Source organism: Paramormyrops kingsleyae, chromosome 13, assembly GCF_048594095.1.
Source record: "Paramormyrops kingsleyae isolate MSU_618 chromosome 13, PKINGS_0.4, whole genome shotgun sequence".
NCBI classification, from domain to species: domain Eukaryota; kingdom Metazoa; phylum Chordata; class Actinopteri; order Osteoglossiformes; family Mormyridae; genus Paramormyrops; species Paramormyrops kingsleyae.
In genome coordinates, this window is record NC_132809.1 from 24,220,109 (window position 1) to 24,239,168 (window position 19,060).

Consider the following 19,060-nt stretch of genomic DNA (forward strand, 5'->3'; position numbering starts at 1 on the left):
GGTGCATGTGTCATGAATGAAGTATGGATCCTTCAGCGCATGGATTCTCATCACCTTTACCCTACAGACCACCTCACCCCACTGCCAGTGTCTTCTTCCTGCAGTTCTGCTTTTTTAAATGTTACATAAAGGCAGTTATGTAAGATGGCAGTGATTACAGTTGGGTACATGTCAATCTCACGCTCAGATTTAGTATATTAAGGGGTAGCAGGGAACTTTATGGATGTGCAATTAATACAATGCTAAACATCACGTCATGGCAGGTACAGCCTCCCCTACAGGTATTAGCCGTGCATGGGAAACCTGTGCATTCAGAGAGGATCTCACACCAAACGACTCCTGCTACTTTACAGGTAGGAGCCATGACATGATTTGGTCTTTTCTTGGGCTGGGGAGAGATAGTCTCCGAGGGAACCGGCTGCTGTTTTGAGTGCTTGAGTATACCCTTTCACACTATGTCAGTTGATAGCCCAGCCAGTCTTTGCAGGGTGTCATTGCCTCTGGATAACCAGGCCTTCGTCAAGTTGTTCAGTAAGGAAGGAACCATGGCCCTTCAGTAGGGTTACTTGTTTATGACATCATAATCATAGTAATGATTATTTGGGTCAATATCGATATTACGATTATTTAACACGACATTGACTGTGGAAATATGCATTTATTGAACTTTTAAAAAAACCTGTCCTTTTAACAGTGGATTTACTTGAACTCTAAATACATTTCAGCTGAGAGCCAAATAAAAAGCTGTATTTATAACACAAGACAAAATGAGGGCATCAGTGCGAAACAAAATGTGGCACAATAATCATTTTTATCTTGATAATTTTGTTTTTCTAATCATTCAAAGCCAAAATCAATACTGAAATTAAAATTCGATTAATCGCCCAGCGTTACCCTTCCGTTTTATTGCTCATGGGATTGCATGATGTATCTACTGCTGGGCACCTCCTTACTGTGGAGTAGAATCTACTCCCTATTACTTCCTGAGGACAAAGCCTTAAATTAGTATGTAGATGAGGCACTTGCTTCTGGATTTATAAGACTGTCCACTTGGCGAGCGACTTCTTCATAGAAAACAAAGATGAGGATCTTCATCCGTGTATAGATTACCAAACCAGCAATGATGCAACTGTAAACACCCAGTTTCCGTTGCTCCTCATCTCGCTTTATTACAACAGGTGTGGTGTTTGGATCCGGAAAGGTGATGAATGAAAGGCTGCATTTATCAATACCGGGGGCACTACAAGTCCATGGTCATGCCTTACAGATTAGGTAATGCACCAGCAATATTCCAGTCCTTCACGAATGAAGTGTTCCTTGATATGATTGATTGATTGATTGATGTATAGTGGTCTACACTGATGACATGCTTATTTTCATCCTCAGATCTTGATGATCATACTCGACATGTAAAAGTGTACTGCAGCTGCACAGGCAAAAATAAATGATTCATTAAACTGGAGAAGTGCAAGTTCGATAGGTCAATGGTGTTGACCCTAGACAACTACCCTCGGCTAACTTAGACTCATTATGGTTTCTCCTTCAACCTTGGTCACACATAGCACTGGACTTCATAACCGATCTGCTCCCCTCACAGGTAAATACTGTAGGGTTGGTTATAGTGAACTGCTTCTCTAAGATGTCCCACCTGGTTCTACTCCTGGGGATATGAGTAGCTGTTCAGTAAGTGGATTGCCTTTAGGACAGTTTTTCAGCTACTCAGCATTCTCATGGATATAGTGGGTCCTCAATTCTCCTCCTGCGTCTGGCGAGTCATTAGAGACTGGGGGTGTCAGTATCATGCCCAGTCTAATGGACAGATGGAACGACTGAACCAGGAGATCAGTTGGTACCTGAGATACTGTAGTATTGTGTAGCAAACTAGTTAGATTAGAGCCGCTGGTTCTGAAAGAGTGGAGTACAGTGCACACAAATCTCCGATGAGCCATCGGTAAGCAGGAGGCATTCAAGGACCGTTGCCATCGCCTCACGCCATTAGTCCTCCCAGGTCAATGTTGTATGGCTTGCCACCAGCGACATCCAACTCCGCAAAGTCCATTCAAAATAATACGATGAATCAACCCAATAACTTATCCGCTACTACAGGACCCACGTTTTGCTGATGAAACTGGTTCACTGCAGCCCCCAGCACCCCAAAACACCCTCCGATCTCCTTCACCCGCCATTTGATATGTGAGGTGAACCGGTTTACTCCATCTGCACCCTGTTGGCCTCCTGTTTCTGTTCTGAACTGTTACATTACATGGTAGACTGGGAGGGCTATGACCTAGAGCAGGGGTGTCAAACTGTAGTCCTGGGGGGGCGAAGCCCTGAGTAGCTTAGTTCTTTCCCTGTTCCACCACAAATGATTCAGCTCAACAGCTGTGTGGTAATTAGCACAAGAAGTTGAATTGTGTTAAACGAGGGGAAACCCAAAAATGTGACACCAGTGACCTAGAGGATCAGTCCTAGGTACCCAGGAAAGATATTCTAGAACCGGCATTAGAAGGAGAATTTCAACATGACCCAGGGGACCAGGTTGGCCACCATGGTGGAGACTACATGCATCAGGAGCCGTCTGTGAAGAGCGGGTACTGCTCTTTAGAGACCCGGATCTTCCCAGTACCTGGTTAACATTCTCCAGTGAGCCTCAGGTTCTGATCTACCCTTTTATACTGAGTCCTTTACCCGTGTTCATCAACTTTGAATTAAGATGCATGTCTTTGTTCAGTTCTACTTTATGACTTTTGGCTTTCTTAGGATTGTGTTTCGGCTAAATGTGTTTTGAATAAAGCATGGATTTTTCAACACATAGACCCCCCAACACTTTCTTTACAATTGCTCTATGTTTTGCTTGCTGGTATCTTACCCCTGACTTTGCAGTTTTGCTAGTGTTTAGATTCCAGGTTCGTGGTTTTGGTTAGCTAGTGTTCTGTGGTATTGTCAGGCTGCTGGAGTCCTGTTTTAGGTGTGTTTTGTTTGTTTGGTTTTTCAACTTACTGTAAGTCCTGCTTCCCGTTTCTGGTTTCCCCCGATGGTTACTTTCTTCCTGCAGCGTTCTGCTCAGTGGTCATGAGGACTTCCAGGCAAAAGATCAGGCATTGTGTGTGGGATAGTGTGATTCAGGGTGTTCAACCTACTACTTTGTTAGTCGTGGAAGCAATTGAGTTTTACCAAGCCCTTTAAGTACTACTGCGTAACTCTATACATTAAATTACTCCTGTTATTTTCCATCCCTGCCGGCCATGACAAGACAAAAAAAATAATAATCTGATCACTTGTTTATTTATTCATACTTAATTCTCTATATTGATGCATGCTTTGTCAGAAAAACAAATACATTTCAGAAGCATGTATTGGAAGAACATCTTCACATGTGCGATTTTGTTTGTACATACAGTAGCCTACAAAAGAGCGTTTAGTGGAACCGGGGGCCTATTGCTTTAAGGATGACTATTACTACCTGCATTTATAAGAACAGTTCTTTGTAAGGAAACAATTGAAATCTATTGTCTGTTCAGAGAGGTGTTCTCATTCAGGTCCTCCTCTTCCTCTCCCTCTGTGTCTGGATCTTGAAGGAAGTTGTAGCGGCGATACAGAGTGCCATCGCGGCTGGAGTAAACCACCTCTGCCTCGCCTGTCATGTTGCTGGGGTCCTCCACACCGTGGGACATCCTACCTTGAGTGGGCCCTGCCTGGGCACTGCCGCTAAGCGTCTCATAGCTCCGGCGCCAGCAGAGCCACTTCCTGGTTCTGGCTTGGGCCAGCAGGAGAAAAGTGAGCCCCACTGCCAACCCAAGGAGCAACACGGTGGTCAGCGCAACTGGCACGTGCCGGACAGCCTGAGGCTGCTGGTCCCAGGCACCTCCGCGTTTCTCTCCCAAAGGTCTTGGGGGTTCCACACAGGACGCTAGGGAAAGGATGAGAGTCGGGCTATCAGTTGGAAATTAGAGCTGGGAAGGTTTGCAGGGTCTGAGATTCTCCACTGGATCCTACGTCTTGACTTATTCACCAACTGGACCAAATATCACCACTTGATTACTTGATTTTCTGATTAAAAATATTATCTAATGTCTGGGCCCAGTCAATGATGTATTCACGGCTGGATGACTTAGGTGATCAGTGTATCGGTGAATCAGTTCAGCATCAGGTACGTCAGATGACGTTTCATCTAACAGTTGAATAAATAATACTTCAGAAACCTTACCCTCATCATGTAATACATGTAATGAGTGAATAAAGAGTCTGATGACCTGATGATTTCCTTTACTTAACACCCGGCAGGTGAAGTTCTTGCCCGGGCGGGGGCCAGAAACCCACCTGAGCCTGCTACACAGGGGCAGCAGTCAGTGCTGTTTGCCCAGGGCTCACAGCAGGTCACACAGCGGTTCTCTGAAGCATGCAGAGCGTGGCTCCGGGGGCAGGTTAGACACTGGCTGGGCCCAGGGCCAGAGCAGGTTCTACATGACTGGTCACATGGTTCACACCGTTCCTGGGGAAACATTTAGGACAGATTCATGCGTAGCTAGAAGAAACTGTCAAACATATCGGAACGACGTCAGTCCAAAGGGGAGATTCAGGCTTCAATACCTAGGGGGGGGGGGCGGGGCTGTTCATGGGAGACAGACAGAAAATTGAATTACCCACAACGCAGCCTTCAGGGCAGCTTTTTGCAGGAGCTGCAGAACTTACGTCCTCTGTGAGGTAGCGCCGCTCCTCACACTGGGGGTGACACACCCCCCCCTGCAGCTTGTTACCCCAGTGGCAGCTCAGACATCCCTGAGGGCTGGCATCTGTGAGGGCCACAAATACCAGAGTCAAAATGATGCTGAAGAGGACGTGACACAATTCGGACAAAACAGCCAATGAGAGCACATCCTGCAGCGGCGTGGTGGAAACCCTGCTGTCGACCTACGCAGCACAAAAGCAGCTGAATACTTCTCAGCCTGTCAGGGAGGTGAGTAAACGTTGGCTCACCTAGTGATACAAGCAGTCCTGTGTGACCATGTGAAGAATTCACAAAGCCCCTTTGTGAATGAATGATGAAAAATGATTCCTTTGTAAATAAGATGGAAGGAAGCAGTGTAAGCAGTGTTAAACAGAGTAATCCCAGTGACGCGTGAGCCAGGCTAAGGTCGGACCACCAGTCGTAATACAGAAGGTCACTTTTCCTTCCATTGCCATGCTTTCTTTCTGTGAAAACTATTTTTTGTCACAGGTGAGAACCTATGTCTAACCTAATCTTAATAACTGATTACCTCCATTCAAAATGAAAAATAACTTTGTAAGGAAAATTTTACAATGATTGAACATTTTAATCTGAATTAAAATTTAAATTCAATGCATTTATAAAATGTGTATGTCGCTGTATGAAAGAAATAAATGATGCATAAATTATTTGCTAAGACAAGTTAGATGGAATCGTGAATCATTTCCAGCTGTTACTGTTAAATGTGCTGTGAGTGTTGGGGACTGGCTGGTGGACACTGGCTGGTGGGCACTGGCTGGCGGGCACTGGCTGGCGGGCACTGGCTGGCGGGCACTGGCTGGTGGGCACGGCACGGGCACGGCGCGGCTGCAGCGAGGGTGGTGCTGTTACCTCTGCAGGTCTGGCAGCTGGCATGGCAGAGTCTGCAAGTTCGGCCCAGCTGGAAGAGCCCATGGGCACAGTGCTCCACACATTGTCCGGTGCCCGGCACCTCCAGTAAACTGGGGGGGCAGGACAAACAGGCATCTGGCCCCGTGCCGGAGCAGGACTCACAGGAATTGTCACATGGCTCACAATGCGCCTCCTCACTGTAGTACCTACAACACAGCCCACAGAATACATTCTGTTTTCAGTCCAGTCACTCTGAGGCTTATATTCACTCTCCACTGTAGTCACATTTATGCCCGATAGGGGGTCCCTATAGCAAGCTCCCTTAACTGGTTACATGGGGATATAAAGACTGTCCCTGCCACCACCGAGCGCACTGTGTGTCCTGTGCAGGAATAGCTATCACAGCTACAGCAGGACCTGACCTACTGTTGCCACTCCAGATAAGGTGGGTCAGTCTTGAGTTTGAGTTTTAAGAGGCCACCATGGAGTGCTTCACCTGCTATGCCCATGTTGGGCACACAAAGGACCTACAAACTCCCAGCACACGGTGCTCTTGGCTGAAGTAGAGGATGGAGACGATTGCCTTAAACACTGCTGGGGACAGGCCCCGGTAGTCAAGGGGCAGTGGAGGGCACCAGGGCATTTCCCTGATAGCAAAGGGCTACTCTGCTGGTTGGTGGTACCCTGGAGCCACCTGCGAGTCCAACCAGGTGAATTATCATAATGACAGGGAAGCCTACCAATGTGTTTCATTTGTCAGAACAGATTGTCAGATATCTGGGATGCTCTCAGTCTGCCACACCTTCTCTGGTAATCTTTTCTAAATGGTTCACAGAAGTAGACATACTGGACAATGGCTGCTTACCCCGTGGGACAGTGAGTTAAGCATAGATGCAGGAGCCGGAAGTAGCCATTGGCGCAGGTGAGGCAGTCTTTTGGCGACGGCCCCTTGCAGGTGCTGCAGAGAGGGTCACACCTTGAACAGGCACCCAGCTTCACGCCAACAAACAGCTCAGCAGCGCTGTAGGAACCAGCTGGACAATCACTGACACACGACCCATCTGCGAGACAGAGGTGCACGTCAACAAGGATGAGGCCACCCCCGAAATGTGACAGGCCAGTCTCTATTCCTGTACTTAAAGGTTATCCCAAAGCTGGAAAGAAGGTATTTCTGTAATGTATTTTATAATTGCTTAGCAAGAGTATATATAAAAAAAAAAAATCATACAGGTTGAATTAAAATTGTGGCTGACTTAAAAGGAGCTGGAAAACTACCTAAGTTTTCCTCACCAGATTTCTTGATGAGTTGTAACAGATTACACCATTGTGTTCATTGTGACAATGTACTTTGACTAAGAATTGAAAACTATATAATACAGACGCTCCTCTACTTACGAATGAGATACGTTCCGAAACGGCTGTTTGCAACTTGAAATGTTCGTAAGTCGTTATTCACCGTCATTTTAAGGGTTTACGCAAGTACAAAGAACTAGGATGCTGGGAGTATGCACGCTACACTGCTACGCGGCGGGAGTAGCGGCCAGAAGTCATACTAGGCGGAATTGGCACGCAGAAAAAAAAATTGATATTGTGGACAGGAAACGGGAGCCCAATGAACACAATTTGGACATACAGTCCTCTTCATTCGTATGTCTGAAAGTTCGTAAGTTGCAAGTTTCTAGGTAGAGGAGCGTCTGTAATAGATATTACCATTTATAATGTCTGCTACACAAAATCAGACATCTGAAATATTAATATGTTGAAAATATTAAGATTTACGCGAGTCACACTAATATCTATTGATACCGTAGTTTGAGGCTCTGTTGTATGCAAAAAAACATTTGAGTCTTAAGAAAAATCTGTGCTGTTACAAGTGTGCTAAATTAAAACTTTTAAAAGAGCAATGAAAAAGCGTGCAATGCCAACACAAACATTCAGAAAAAAACTGTATTTCCTATTTAACTAAGTAACTATTTAATTAAGTTGACTTGGGACATATTCTAAATGTTTACTTCTTCTGGCACCAGTTTTATTACTGCAAAATGCTTTCATGTTTTTAAGGCAGGTGCTGTCCAGGATCCAGGAAAATAGTATATTTGCTTTATAACCATATGTAAGCAGATTCAAACAAGACTTCTTGTCTCAGATTACAGATTTCCATGGAAGGAGTGTGTGTGTTTGCAGACAGACATGTATGTTGGGCAAGTTTTCCAATTTGGGTCAGGCACAATCGGTCAGGTTTCAGGAAACAGCCTGGTTTGGGGGACGTTTCTTAGCGCCCCCAGAATCTAAAAGTTATTCATTCTCAATTATCAGATGTACAGTATTTCAGTATTGTGGACGTCCATCAGGTTTTCACTTGGTTTAGGACCAGAATCTACTTATCGCTAAAACCTTATATGCCCCAGTACAGTCTGATACCACCTGTAGCCAAGTGACATAGACCTGTGCGCCTGTTTCCTGTGTTGTGACGTGCCCTGTGTTGGCCTGTGTGGGTGGGGGGGGGGGGGGGAGGGGGGAGTACTTACTGTAGAGGTACCAGGGCACAGTGCATGTTTGACACTGGGAGGCCCCTGGTCCCACACAGGAGCTGCAGCTACCGTGACAGGCCAAACAGCTAAACCCATCTATATGGAGGAACGTCCTGGGGGGGCAACTGGAGCCGCCAGTGACGCCACACCTCATGGTGTTGGGGTCCAGGACCAGGCCTGGCTTGCACTGGGTGCACTGAGTCGCCTCAGGCCCAGAGCAGCTCATGCAGGTCTGGTCACAGTCTGTGAAGCAGTAAGACTTTCCATCATGCATTGATAAATCAGCACTCTTGTGTATTTATTAACCATCAGCACCAGGCTGTTCTGCTTCTATGTTATGGTATCTTGTACATTGTATGTTAATGTATATGACATGTCTATTTATGTATACCGTGCAAGTCATATGTATATTATTTGTCTTTACTATTCTGTTATTTATTTGCTATTAATTGTAATGTTTTTTAGGTCTGAAGGGAGGTACTTGTAAAATGAAGGCTCTGAATTCTTTTTTGAGTCCTTCTGAACCCCAGTAGGACTTGCTGATGACACATCATTAATTTGACTGGTATTTCTCCTTCGTGCTCCTTAGGATTTAAAGCAGGGCTGATCTTGTTCCCTATACCTAGTGAGATGGTCTCACCCTGGCACTCCCGGACTGCCGACTGGTAATAGGTGCCCACGGGGCAGTCAACAGAGCAGGAGCCCTGGTACAGTCTGGGCATCCTCATGGTGCAGCTGGCACAGTCGTCTGCCTCGGGTCCCGAGCAAGAGGCACAGCTGGGGTGGCAGGGCACACAGAGGCCCTGGTCCAGGTCCTCGAAGTAGCCCTCAGGACAGCTGGCTTTACACACTCCATCCAGGAGCAGGTAGAGGAAAGAGCAGCCTGTAGGGGGCGACAGTGAGCTTCTGCACTGTAGGCCATCCCATCCTTCTGATGTTCGTTAACTGCTGTACGTCGTACGAAAAGCTTATGGCCGGGGGGCGTAGCCGACGGATTGATTGTCAATTACATAACTTTAGCCATTTGAAGCTTTTTCAAACGCAAACAGAATAGTCATAAAAAATGAAAATGTGTAGTTTATGTATAGTTGAATTTATTTTGTTAAATTTGAAAATGAACCAATCCTTCTGCCTGGTGGAATACTGGCTGAGAGCCGCTACTGCATTGGACACTGTGGGGTGAGGCACGTGACACCGTGATGGATTACACCTGTCACTGTCCCTGTAATGTATATGAATGGGTGTGTTTGGCTTTTCCAGCCCACAGTAACCTGGCGTAAATGGCTGCGTCAGGACCTGTCACAGTCACGGCTGTTTGTCTTTCTGCTCCCTCCCCAGTCAAGTGGCGCTTTTCTTTTCATGTCCGCCTTGTTTGTGCTGTCCCACCCCATCTTTCCGGACTAGGATCCCGCTCCCCGTTCAGCCCCGTGCCACGTGGCTCGGCCCCTACCCTCCCAGCAGAGCTTTTAGAAGCACTGACTTTAGATGCTGTACTTGCACTTCAAAGAACGACATCCCATTAATGGGAGACCCTGTTTTTCACGGTGATTTCATTTAAATTCTGCGCCACGCTGCCCAGGTGATGATGGCCTCGCCTGGCACAGGTCAGTCACTCACGGTCGCAGGTCCTGCCGTTGGCACACGCCTCACAGTGGGTGGGGCAGTGTGCACAGGTGCCGTCCCCCGCCGGGTAACTCCTTGGAGAGCAGAGGGAGCCGCAGCGCCCCCCCTCCAGGTACAGGCCAGCCGCGCAGGAGAGGCAGTGGTCAGCGCTGCCGTCGCAGGTGAGACAGGAGCCGTCGCAGGTCTCACACCTCCCTACTGGGCTCTCGAAGTAGCCACTGCAAGCAAAGGATGGGGCCGAAATCGCAGCTACTAGCTGATAACGGGGACAGTCAGTGTGGCAGCGCTGCACTTCAAACCAGCCCAGGAAGGTCACTTCCGCAGTGTCCTTCATAAAGGTAACAAACCCCTGGAGATAAGTTCAGGCAGTGCCCAGGTTATGAACAAGATCTCCTCCCCAAGTTTGTCTTTACGATGAGTTGTAGGTAAGTTCGGAACAATAATGATACACTGCATAATAATAATAATATACAGTAAAAATCTACAAATGACAGTGTACGGCAGCTTGAGCCAATGAATTGCTGAAGTCACGCGATGTTTTCACGAGCATCACAAACTAGTGCGTGCGTTTGTCATTATATAATGGGGTAGGCAATTCATTCGTAAGTACAAGTTGTCGGTAAGATGGACATTCTTAACCTGGGGACTGTCTGTGAGGGGTTAGGCATGACAAGCCATGCATCAGACATTTCACACACACAGCTGTGGAGGCAAAGCCCCCCCCCAACACTAATACCGCAATCACTACACATTTGGCTTACTTGTTTGTACCTAAAGACATTATTTTCAAGTTGATACGCTGCAAATGCTTTTATTGGTAGAACTACTTTCTTCTACTTATAATTGAACATTTCAGTTTAGTTTCTATTAATTTTAAATCATGCTCCATGTCTGGAATTTTAAGTAATGTTAGGTTGAATTAAAGCTTATACTGTAATCACACATTAATCACCACACTTCTGATCAATCAAATTCAATGATTCAACAGTGCCACGGTGTAATAAGTTCATAAATTCTGTATTCATCTCTATATTCAGTGGATATAATTACATGCTACCCAGTGGAATATTTATATTAATGTTTACATCCTCCCAGTCTCTTCCCACCAAAGCTCTTGATTAGAGGGCAAAAGGGGGTCACTCACTCGGGGCAGCTGGACCAGCACTTGCCCTGGTGCAGAAAGAGCCAGTGAGAATCTTTCCGGCAGCTGGTGCAGAGGTCCCCCACATCCTCGCACGTCTCACAGCTGGGGGAGCACTCCTCGCAGAGCTGTGCGTCCACGTTGGCAAAGAACCCAGGCGGGCATCGGGTCACGCATGAGCCCTCTGGGTCCAGTACGGAGCCTGGGAACCGGTGCATGCACTGGTAACGTGTTCATGTCAAACACAGTAAGGTGGCAGCTGGAGAAGACACCAGTGAGCATGCACTGGTAACGTGTTCATGTCAAACGCAGTAAGGTGGCAGCTGGAGAAGACACCAGTTCCCCCAACACCAGTGCCAGAATATGGTCATTAATTATGTGAATTATGTTCACCTAGAATGAAAGTCAATCGAGGGATATCCCCCAAGTTCTCCTGAGACTGATTTCTGACCCTGTTTTCTCAAAATGTCGTTTTGGATAAAAGAGTCTGCTAAATGAATAAAATTCAAATATAATCATATCAAGGCCCTTTAACTTAGAGGCCGTGGGTCATGATACAGCCCACCGGTCTGTGCCAAGACTGGCTGCAGCTCAGTTCTTAATAAAGCCGCCATCCAATTAACAGCTCAGTACAGCCAAAATATCAGGTGGAACAAAAGGACTGAAAAACACAGAGATCATAGGTAGAAAACAAATGCAGAGGGGTTTAATGGCATGGCTGGAGGGGTGCCAGCAGCATGCCAGGACACGGAAGGGCTGGGCGTTATCGCGTGCCGGCCCCGATCGCCCATGGCTGGTGACGGGCTGGGCCACCCGGGGCCCGTTCAGGCCCCTGACGGGGAGGCCATGATGCTGAGCAGGGAGGGACAGAAGGAGCAGACAGCTGAGTTACCCACTGAACCAGGTATGCTGCCTCTTTCTAAGGCACTTCCCTGTGTTTTCCTCTGTTGGTATTAAAGGGTCTCACAGCTGAACCCCTGTCTCCTGCCAGTCGCCCATTCTGCCATAAGGACTTCACCTTCTCCCAAGGCCCTTCATAAACTCTCTCAGGCAGGGTTTAGCATGTACAGGTCCAACCGGCTAGGTGGGACAGAACACAGTGCTGGAGTAACAGAATATAGACCAAATATTACTTTCATTGTCACTGGACACCATAACTATAACACAACATAAACTATAATTGTGCCTTAATAGAGTCAGTTATGACAGTTTGTTCCACGAAAAAAATAAAAGAGTATTACAGCACTATAGAGGAAAAAGGCTTGCCTGGCCTTGTGAAGCTATCAAAATCTCATCATCTCCTATCCTGTGCAGTGGAATGAAAGTGTAGAGATGCACGAAGGTCCATGCAAGGTCAGAGGTGTATGAGGGGTGGGGCCACAGGGGCACTAGCCCCAGCTGAAATCTGATTGGTGCCCAGCATACCCCCTCTCCTGTCACTCACCGATACAAAACATATCATTGGTTAATAAGGTTGGGCCCTCTGTATGAATATGCATAGGCCGTTTTATACCTCAAAAAGGCCTAGAATCACCGCTGTGCGGGGAGCACTGTACCTGTCAGGCACGCGGAGCATTCCAGGGCGGTGGGGCCAAAGCACGTCTTGCAGGACGCATCGCAGGAACGGCACTCCCCATCCATACCTCAAAAGGAGAGACATCGGCAAGCAGGCTCTCTGTAAATCACATTTTCAGTAGTAGAAATAAATCCAGTTTCTTCAATTCAACTGAAAATTCTACATCTACACAGCCATATTCTATGTCTCTCCAGCAGGGGGCAAACTTACCCTGACTATGAACTTCAGCAATGCTCAGACGCAAAACAAATGTGGGACACTCGTATTAATTATGACTAATAGTATTGTTATAACTTTATACAGTCCCTTAAAATAGAACTTACTCTGATTATACCACAGATAAATTGCAATTATGCATTGTAGCCGCCACTCTAAGCATGTTTTTATCCTGAGAAACATTACATCTCTGGGTCCATGTTGTCTGCTGTGATTTACCCAGCTATTTTATGTGAGCTCCTGGGCTGTGGGACTGACGTGGCACCACTGGGGTCCAGAAAGGCGGAGCACAACATTTTGCAGACTATCTGAATGTGGATCCATGCTTGCTCTTTATTGATGGGTCTTTGACTTCATTCCCACTCACCAAGTCAACAGACAGCATGTTAGGATGAGCCTCATTTCAAAAACTAACACGGCAGCCTGCTGCATGTTGTGAATTGTATATATTTATGGTTTGGATTCCTGAATGACTTCTCGTCCCACAGATGGCAAAAGCAAACAAAATAGTTTCTCTTCTTAACTGTCACCCACAAAATGAGATATCTGCTCTGCTGGGGTGGATCCTTAAAGCACTTCATATGCTGTGGTGGGCTGATTTTTCACCCTGCCTGTTTCACAAATTCTTACCTCCATTTAACGTACTACAAGGTCCCAGTCATCCCAGTGTTTTCTGGGGAAAAGCCACTTGCTGCTGGACAATGTAATGACCCCTGTGTCCAGCACCACAATTCAGAAATTCAACACTCAGCCCCGACCGGTCACTTACAGATTAAAGCTTTTTTTTCCCAATAAGTTGTACATAGTGAAGGTCAAATTATTCTGTGTAAACCTAAATTTAACCTAATTTCTATAAGATTGGATTCGATTAACAAATACAAGGCAATAAGTGATATGGCAGGTAGCAAACCCATTCATCCCATAGTCACTGTCATTTAGGGAATATTGATATTTTCCAAGCGTTTAAAACCACTTGCCCTTTACACAGCATTCCAGGTAAGAGGATCCACTACACTGATAAGGTAAATAACAGGAAAGAAGCATATAAAAGTATTACAAAACAGCAGAAGTCTCCATCTTGCTTATCTGAATATTGCACATTTAATGTGCATTACCTGTATTTGTACAGTTTTTCATCTTTTTACCTTTAATTAAGCAGGACAAAAAACTTAATGAGATCACATACTCTCTTTTGCAAGCCAGAAAGTTACAAAAAAAAAAAAGAACAGCATTAAGAAACGGGAGAGCGAACTGCCCATAGGACATCAACTACGCTAGGAGTGCGAATGAAGCATTGAAGACCATTGTATTCTGGTCTCGATACCTTCCAAAGGGAAAAGGAGCGTCTGACTGCCATTAGGTTCAGAGGTTATTCCAAGACCACGAGGCAGCATATTCAGGGTTTTTATCTGCTATGTAGTTAATGGAATGCCAGCAGCAATTATGGAATTCATTTAAGGACGGTGTCTCCAACACACTACTAAGCAGCTTACTCCAAATCCCCAGCAGCCTTTGTACAGCCAAATACTGCCTTTGTTCTTATGTAAAGTGGCCCTCTGCTTGAGCAGCTTCCCTCAGATAAAGGATAAACTCACTGTCGAAGTAGCGCCCGTGGGGACAGCCGCCAGGGGGGCACTGGCCGTACAGGGGGAGGTGGCCGTCCTCACACGTGTCGCAGTCCTGTGCCCCCGGCCCGTGGCACGTCTGGCATGAGCTGTGGCAGGCCTGGCAGCGCCACACGCCGGTGTCCCCAAAGGCGCCGTCGGGACACTGCTTCACACAAGCGCCCCCTGGTGAGGGAGCAGATGGCAAGCGGTAAGATCCGTCTAACGGGAAACAGGGAGGCTACTCCGGATAACTCTACTCACAGGCTGTGTCTGAGATGCACTATTCCAGCCAAGTAAAAGGGATTTTAAAACGGGCAAAAGGATAACATTATTCCTAAAATAATAAGTATCATTCGCATTACTGTTAAGTATGAACACCTACATTACACTGAACAATTCATTTGCTTGAAAATCATCTGCATCTGATTGTATTGCAAAAAAAAAGCACTATTAACAGTCCTGCTTTGTGATATATTAAGTGCCATGGAAATAACAGTGAACACTTTTGAACCTTGTACATGCATGGCTGATTTTGACCATGGACAATCATGGGTTTCCAGTAGAAAGCCAGGAGCTCCTAACAGACTTGCCTCACACTTATCACTCAAACAGGTCAGTCTTATTCACCTCCTTCCTTTGCCTGCATCCGATTGGCTATTGGTGGAGCTGGCAGGCGGGCTCAAAAGAGCACCAATTGCTGCACACCCCCGTATTAAGTTGCATAAAGTAATGTCATGTGGAAAATGAATGCAGCTTGATGGCTGCACGAACAAGACCTTTAACACTAAAAGGCCAGACTTCAGTGGGGACCCGCAACACATTGAACAACACAGATATAGACTAATGAGAACATCCCAGAGAATACTTGTTGAATTAGGATACATGTCAGTCAAAATGAGTACTAATTAATCGGTTAATGTACTTGGAGGGGGGAAAGTATGACTGACTATTCAGCCTATGGTTAGACTGGATCTTTTTTCTGTTTATTAAATGCATTTCAGCCATGTAACTGTATGTTTACTTTCAATAAATAGGCCAGCTTAGATCTTTGTTTATATGGCTAAGTGAGAACAAGCAAGACATATTTGTATCTGTGTGTGTATGAGAGAGAGAGAGAGAGAGAGAGAGATCTAAGCTTTCCTCACATAAACAAGGCACAACTACTCCTGCTCATTTTCAGCCCTTGAAAGAGAAACTACATAAAAAGATGAGACATCACCTGATCCTACTGCATAAATCTGACACACCAATCCATTACCTACAAGTGCACATGCAGCCAGGGTCACAGTGACTCACAGTCATTCCTTTGAAGTATTAGAGGCAATGGCTGTGACAGGGGTGTTTCATAGCACACTCATATACAGGAATAGTTTGGAGTCAAGAGTCAGTCTCAATGAGAGATGAAAGTTACTCAAGTTCTGGACACACATGGCACTAGCCCCCCAAAAACCCCAAAACACGTTAGGCTATAGTAGGCAACAGTACCACCCACAATGACCTGCCATCTTATGTTCTTCCACAATTGCATTCTTAATTACATATCTTAGTCAAACCAATCTTATCCATACTCATACCTGAGTCACAAAATTTGCATCTTCGGATATATATTCAGGAGTTTTAATTTTTGTTTAAATAAAGTATGAATTTCAAAGCTATTTGTGAATCATCATTTGGACATTCCATGGAACAATACCAATGCATACTAAGGAATCACACTTCAGGAGCTAAATCTGAATGTTTCTATTAGTCAGCATAGAGTACTGTTGTGCTTCAGGTCCGGAGAAAATGGGGCAAGTACACGAACAGCAGCTAGAGCGTCACCATACAGGAGGCCACACCAGCACCCAGGACAGGGTCACAAGTCCTAACCCCCCTCCAGGGATCAATAAAGCACCATTTCATGTATATTTCTCTGTCACTCTCTCTTTCTGGGTGGGCAGGGAGAGAGAGAGAGAGAGAGAGAGAGAGAGGTAGTGTGTTATGCTATGTGCAATGTAATGAACAGTTACAACTATTGGGAATTTCACTCACTGCACCAGCCTCATGCTTCTACTCCATTACTCTGTTATGCAATAGTACCTGTATGTAATGAGACTTTCTGTAAACAGCTGATGGACTGACTCTCACTCACATTGTACAAAAGGAGCTACATGCACTAATAATTATGAATTACTATGGGATGCTTCTGATATAGCAACCATGCTCTACTGAATTTTTACAAATCTGTCTCTTGTTTAGATTGGTTTTTCACTTTTTGCCTCTGCTGTGTTTTGGTATAATGAACCCTATTCATACTAAGAACTGTGAATTAACACAGAATATATCAGGCTATTTCCCTCTGTACAGTGCACAGTTACCTTATTCTCCATTATATATGGTGGATAGTTTTATATTTTTGTTGCAATGTAAACAGTATTACCACTTGAATTTCTCGTTTAAATTTGGACTTTGACTCCTGGAGTCAAAATATTCTTTGAGTATAAATGGAAAACATCTTGAATCTTGACATACTCTTGACCTCAGCTGTCTGTGATCTACAAATATCCATGAGTATATGAACACGAGTACAGGCGCTGGTACTGTGGTTTATATCAAATGATTACTGGGTACAGATTTTTCACTAGATAGTGAGACGTATCCAAGTCTTTGTGTTAAGCAAGTACAGGTACTTTACTAGGCAAGCCTTACTGGTCATTGTAAGAGTAGATGTTTTGTTGAGTAGTAATCACACTGCCCCGTTATGTGGTTTGTGATGGTCTTCCTGCCCAGGAAGTGTAGGTGCTTGTTGGTGTCTGGTGTTAATAATGGTCTTACGGTTGAGGAAGTGGCCAGCTAGGCAGGTCAGGCAGAGCCCTCCCCTCCAGCAGTCCACACATGGGGCCGAGCAGCTGAGGCACAGTCGCTTGCCTGCATCCTCAAACGTCCCCTGTGGACATCCACGGCGGCACTGCTCCTTGTAGCTATCAGAGGACCCGGGAACATAAAGGCAGGGGAGACATTTCAGGGTAAAAGCCAGGGGATGCATGTCCACCACGTAACACTTCAAAAAGGAGCTAAGCACTGGACCACACTGCAATCTGTAAACTGCCATTTATTGTAGTGCACCCCTCTCAATTGCAGTGGTGTAAAGTACTTGAGTAAATGGACTTCGTTACTGTACTTAAGTATTTTTTTGGCTACTTTGTACTTGTACTGAGTATCAAAAATATAAGCAACTTTTACTCTCTACTCCACTACATTTGTGACTGAATATATGTACTCTTTACTCCACTACATTTGAACGGACGCTTACCGTTACTCGCTACATTGTGATTGCGTGCGACAAGTCAGGATCTTTATCTACCACGGCTAATTTCTTCAAGTATGTCTGGCTGCAGCCTGCAGGAGGGCGGGGTTGGACATCCAACCCCGCCCACATCCAACCCGGCCCATTCGTACCGCGAAAGCCACGCCCTTGTCCAACACGTCTTAAAGCGGAAGCCAAAGCGAACTCGCAGAACGGAATCGTTGTAGTACCTGTTATGTCATTAAGTTAAAAATCTTTAGTATCCCAGTGTAATAACAGTGCTATCTATTATTTATTATTTTGTTTGTTAATGTTTCTGCTAGACACACTATTGACTGTCAATTACTGCACAAAGATTTTACTGTGGGACCCGCATGGTTGTTTGTGGTTGTTTTGCTGCTGGTTAAACGTTTCCATCAGTTAGCTGACTATCTAGCCGACTCACTACCAAAACTATGGTAACTAGGTAAAGACCTTCTTGCTGATAATATAGCTTCCATGTAGTTAACAAGACTTGACACTTAAAGACTTTGTGCGTCATCAGATATTACTGTCTGCTCAAACGACTGTTCAGCTTGCTTCCTATGGGTTACTAGTTATTAGCTAGTTAGCAAAGCCACTGTGGTAGCATCCATTAAGGCTGTGCGATATAGCAAAAATATTTTTATCATGATCATATCAAACGATATTGATAATTATCATGGTGTAATTCAAGTCATTATTTTATTACTAGGAGTGCTCCATTTTTGCTTGAAATACCCTTAAGAATTGCCCTTAAGAATTGCCCTTAAGACACCATTAAAGTCAGCTCTGAATTTGTTTTTTTATTAGTTTTTTTATTGTTTTACCTTTTTTTTGAACATTTGAGTTTGACTGAGACTGACTTTTTGTTCTATTTTCTTCTTCTGCCATTTTGAAACATTGAGGTGTTCAATTTAATGTCTATATTAGGAAATAAAGCCTCATAAATAAATAGTTCCTTGTTTTCCACATTTCTTGGTGTTCTTTGAGCCTATATTCAGTACGAGTAAAATACTTAAGTTCTTTTAAAATTGGATACTTTACGACTTTTACTCAAGTCTTATTGGAATTGGTGACTTGTAACTTGTAATGGAGTAATTTATACAGTAAGGTATCTGTACTCTTACTCAAGTATGGTTTTCAGGTACTCTTTACACCTCTGCTCAATTGGCAGTACCTTACGCTACCTCGTGAATACCTTTGCAAGTAAAAGCAGGCAGTTTCCAGCATGCAGGTGTAAATTGGCCATAGGGCCATGACAGGAGTGGAGTAAAAACGGCTTCCTGAATGTTCTACACTCACTGCACCTCTACTGCACCTCTACTGCACCTCTTAGCTCAAAAGAAATGCTACATCGCCCCAACCTGCAAATCACAACTGGGCAGAGATGTGCACCACCGTAAAAGGTGTGTGACTCTACTATCGAAGAAGATAATTTGCCTACCAGAGTCCAGGTTGAA

At 45.1% G+C, this 19,060-nt stretch overlaps 1 protein-coding gene across 1 annotated transcript in view; it reads right to left on the reverse strand.

Annotated features, from left to right (window-relative positions):
• Positions 1-3,269: 3,269 nt before the first annotated feature.
• LOC111843579 (uncharacterized) overlaps positions 3,270-19,060 on the reverse strand; it is a 29,520-nt gene continuing 13,729 nt past the window's right edge. Inside the window, exons 5-16 of the mRNA XM_023811256.2 lie at positions 17,108-17,253; positions 14,282-14,476; positions 12,451-12,537; positions 10,898-11,096; positions 9,748-9,971; positions 8,771-9,013; positions 8,128-8,373; positions 6,465-6,660; positions 5,600-5,805; positions 4,693-4,793; positions 4,321-4,492; positions 3,270-3,910 (exon numbers count right to left, since the gene is read on the reverse strand). Of these exons, the coding sequence (XP_023667024.1) occupies positions 3,507-3,910; positions 4,321-4,492; positions 4,693-4,793; positions 5,600-5,805; positions 6,465-6,660; positions 8,128-8,373; positions 8,771-9,013; positions 9,748-9,971; positions 10,898-11,096; positions 12,451-12,537; positions 14,282-14,476; positions 17,108-17,253 (2,419 nt within the window). The 3' untranslated portion in view covers positions 3,270-3,506. The remainder of the gene's footprint in view (positions 3,911-4,320; positions 4,493-4,692; positions 4,794-5,599; positions 5,806-6,464; positions 6,661-8,127; positions 8,374-8,770; positions 9,014-9,747; positions 9,972-10,897; positions 11,097-12,450; positions 12,538-14,281; positions 14,477-17,107; positions 17,254-19,060) is intronic.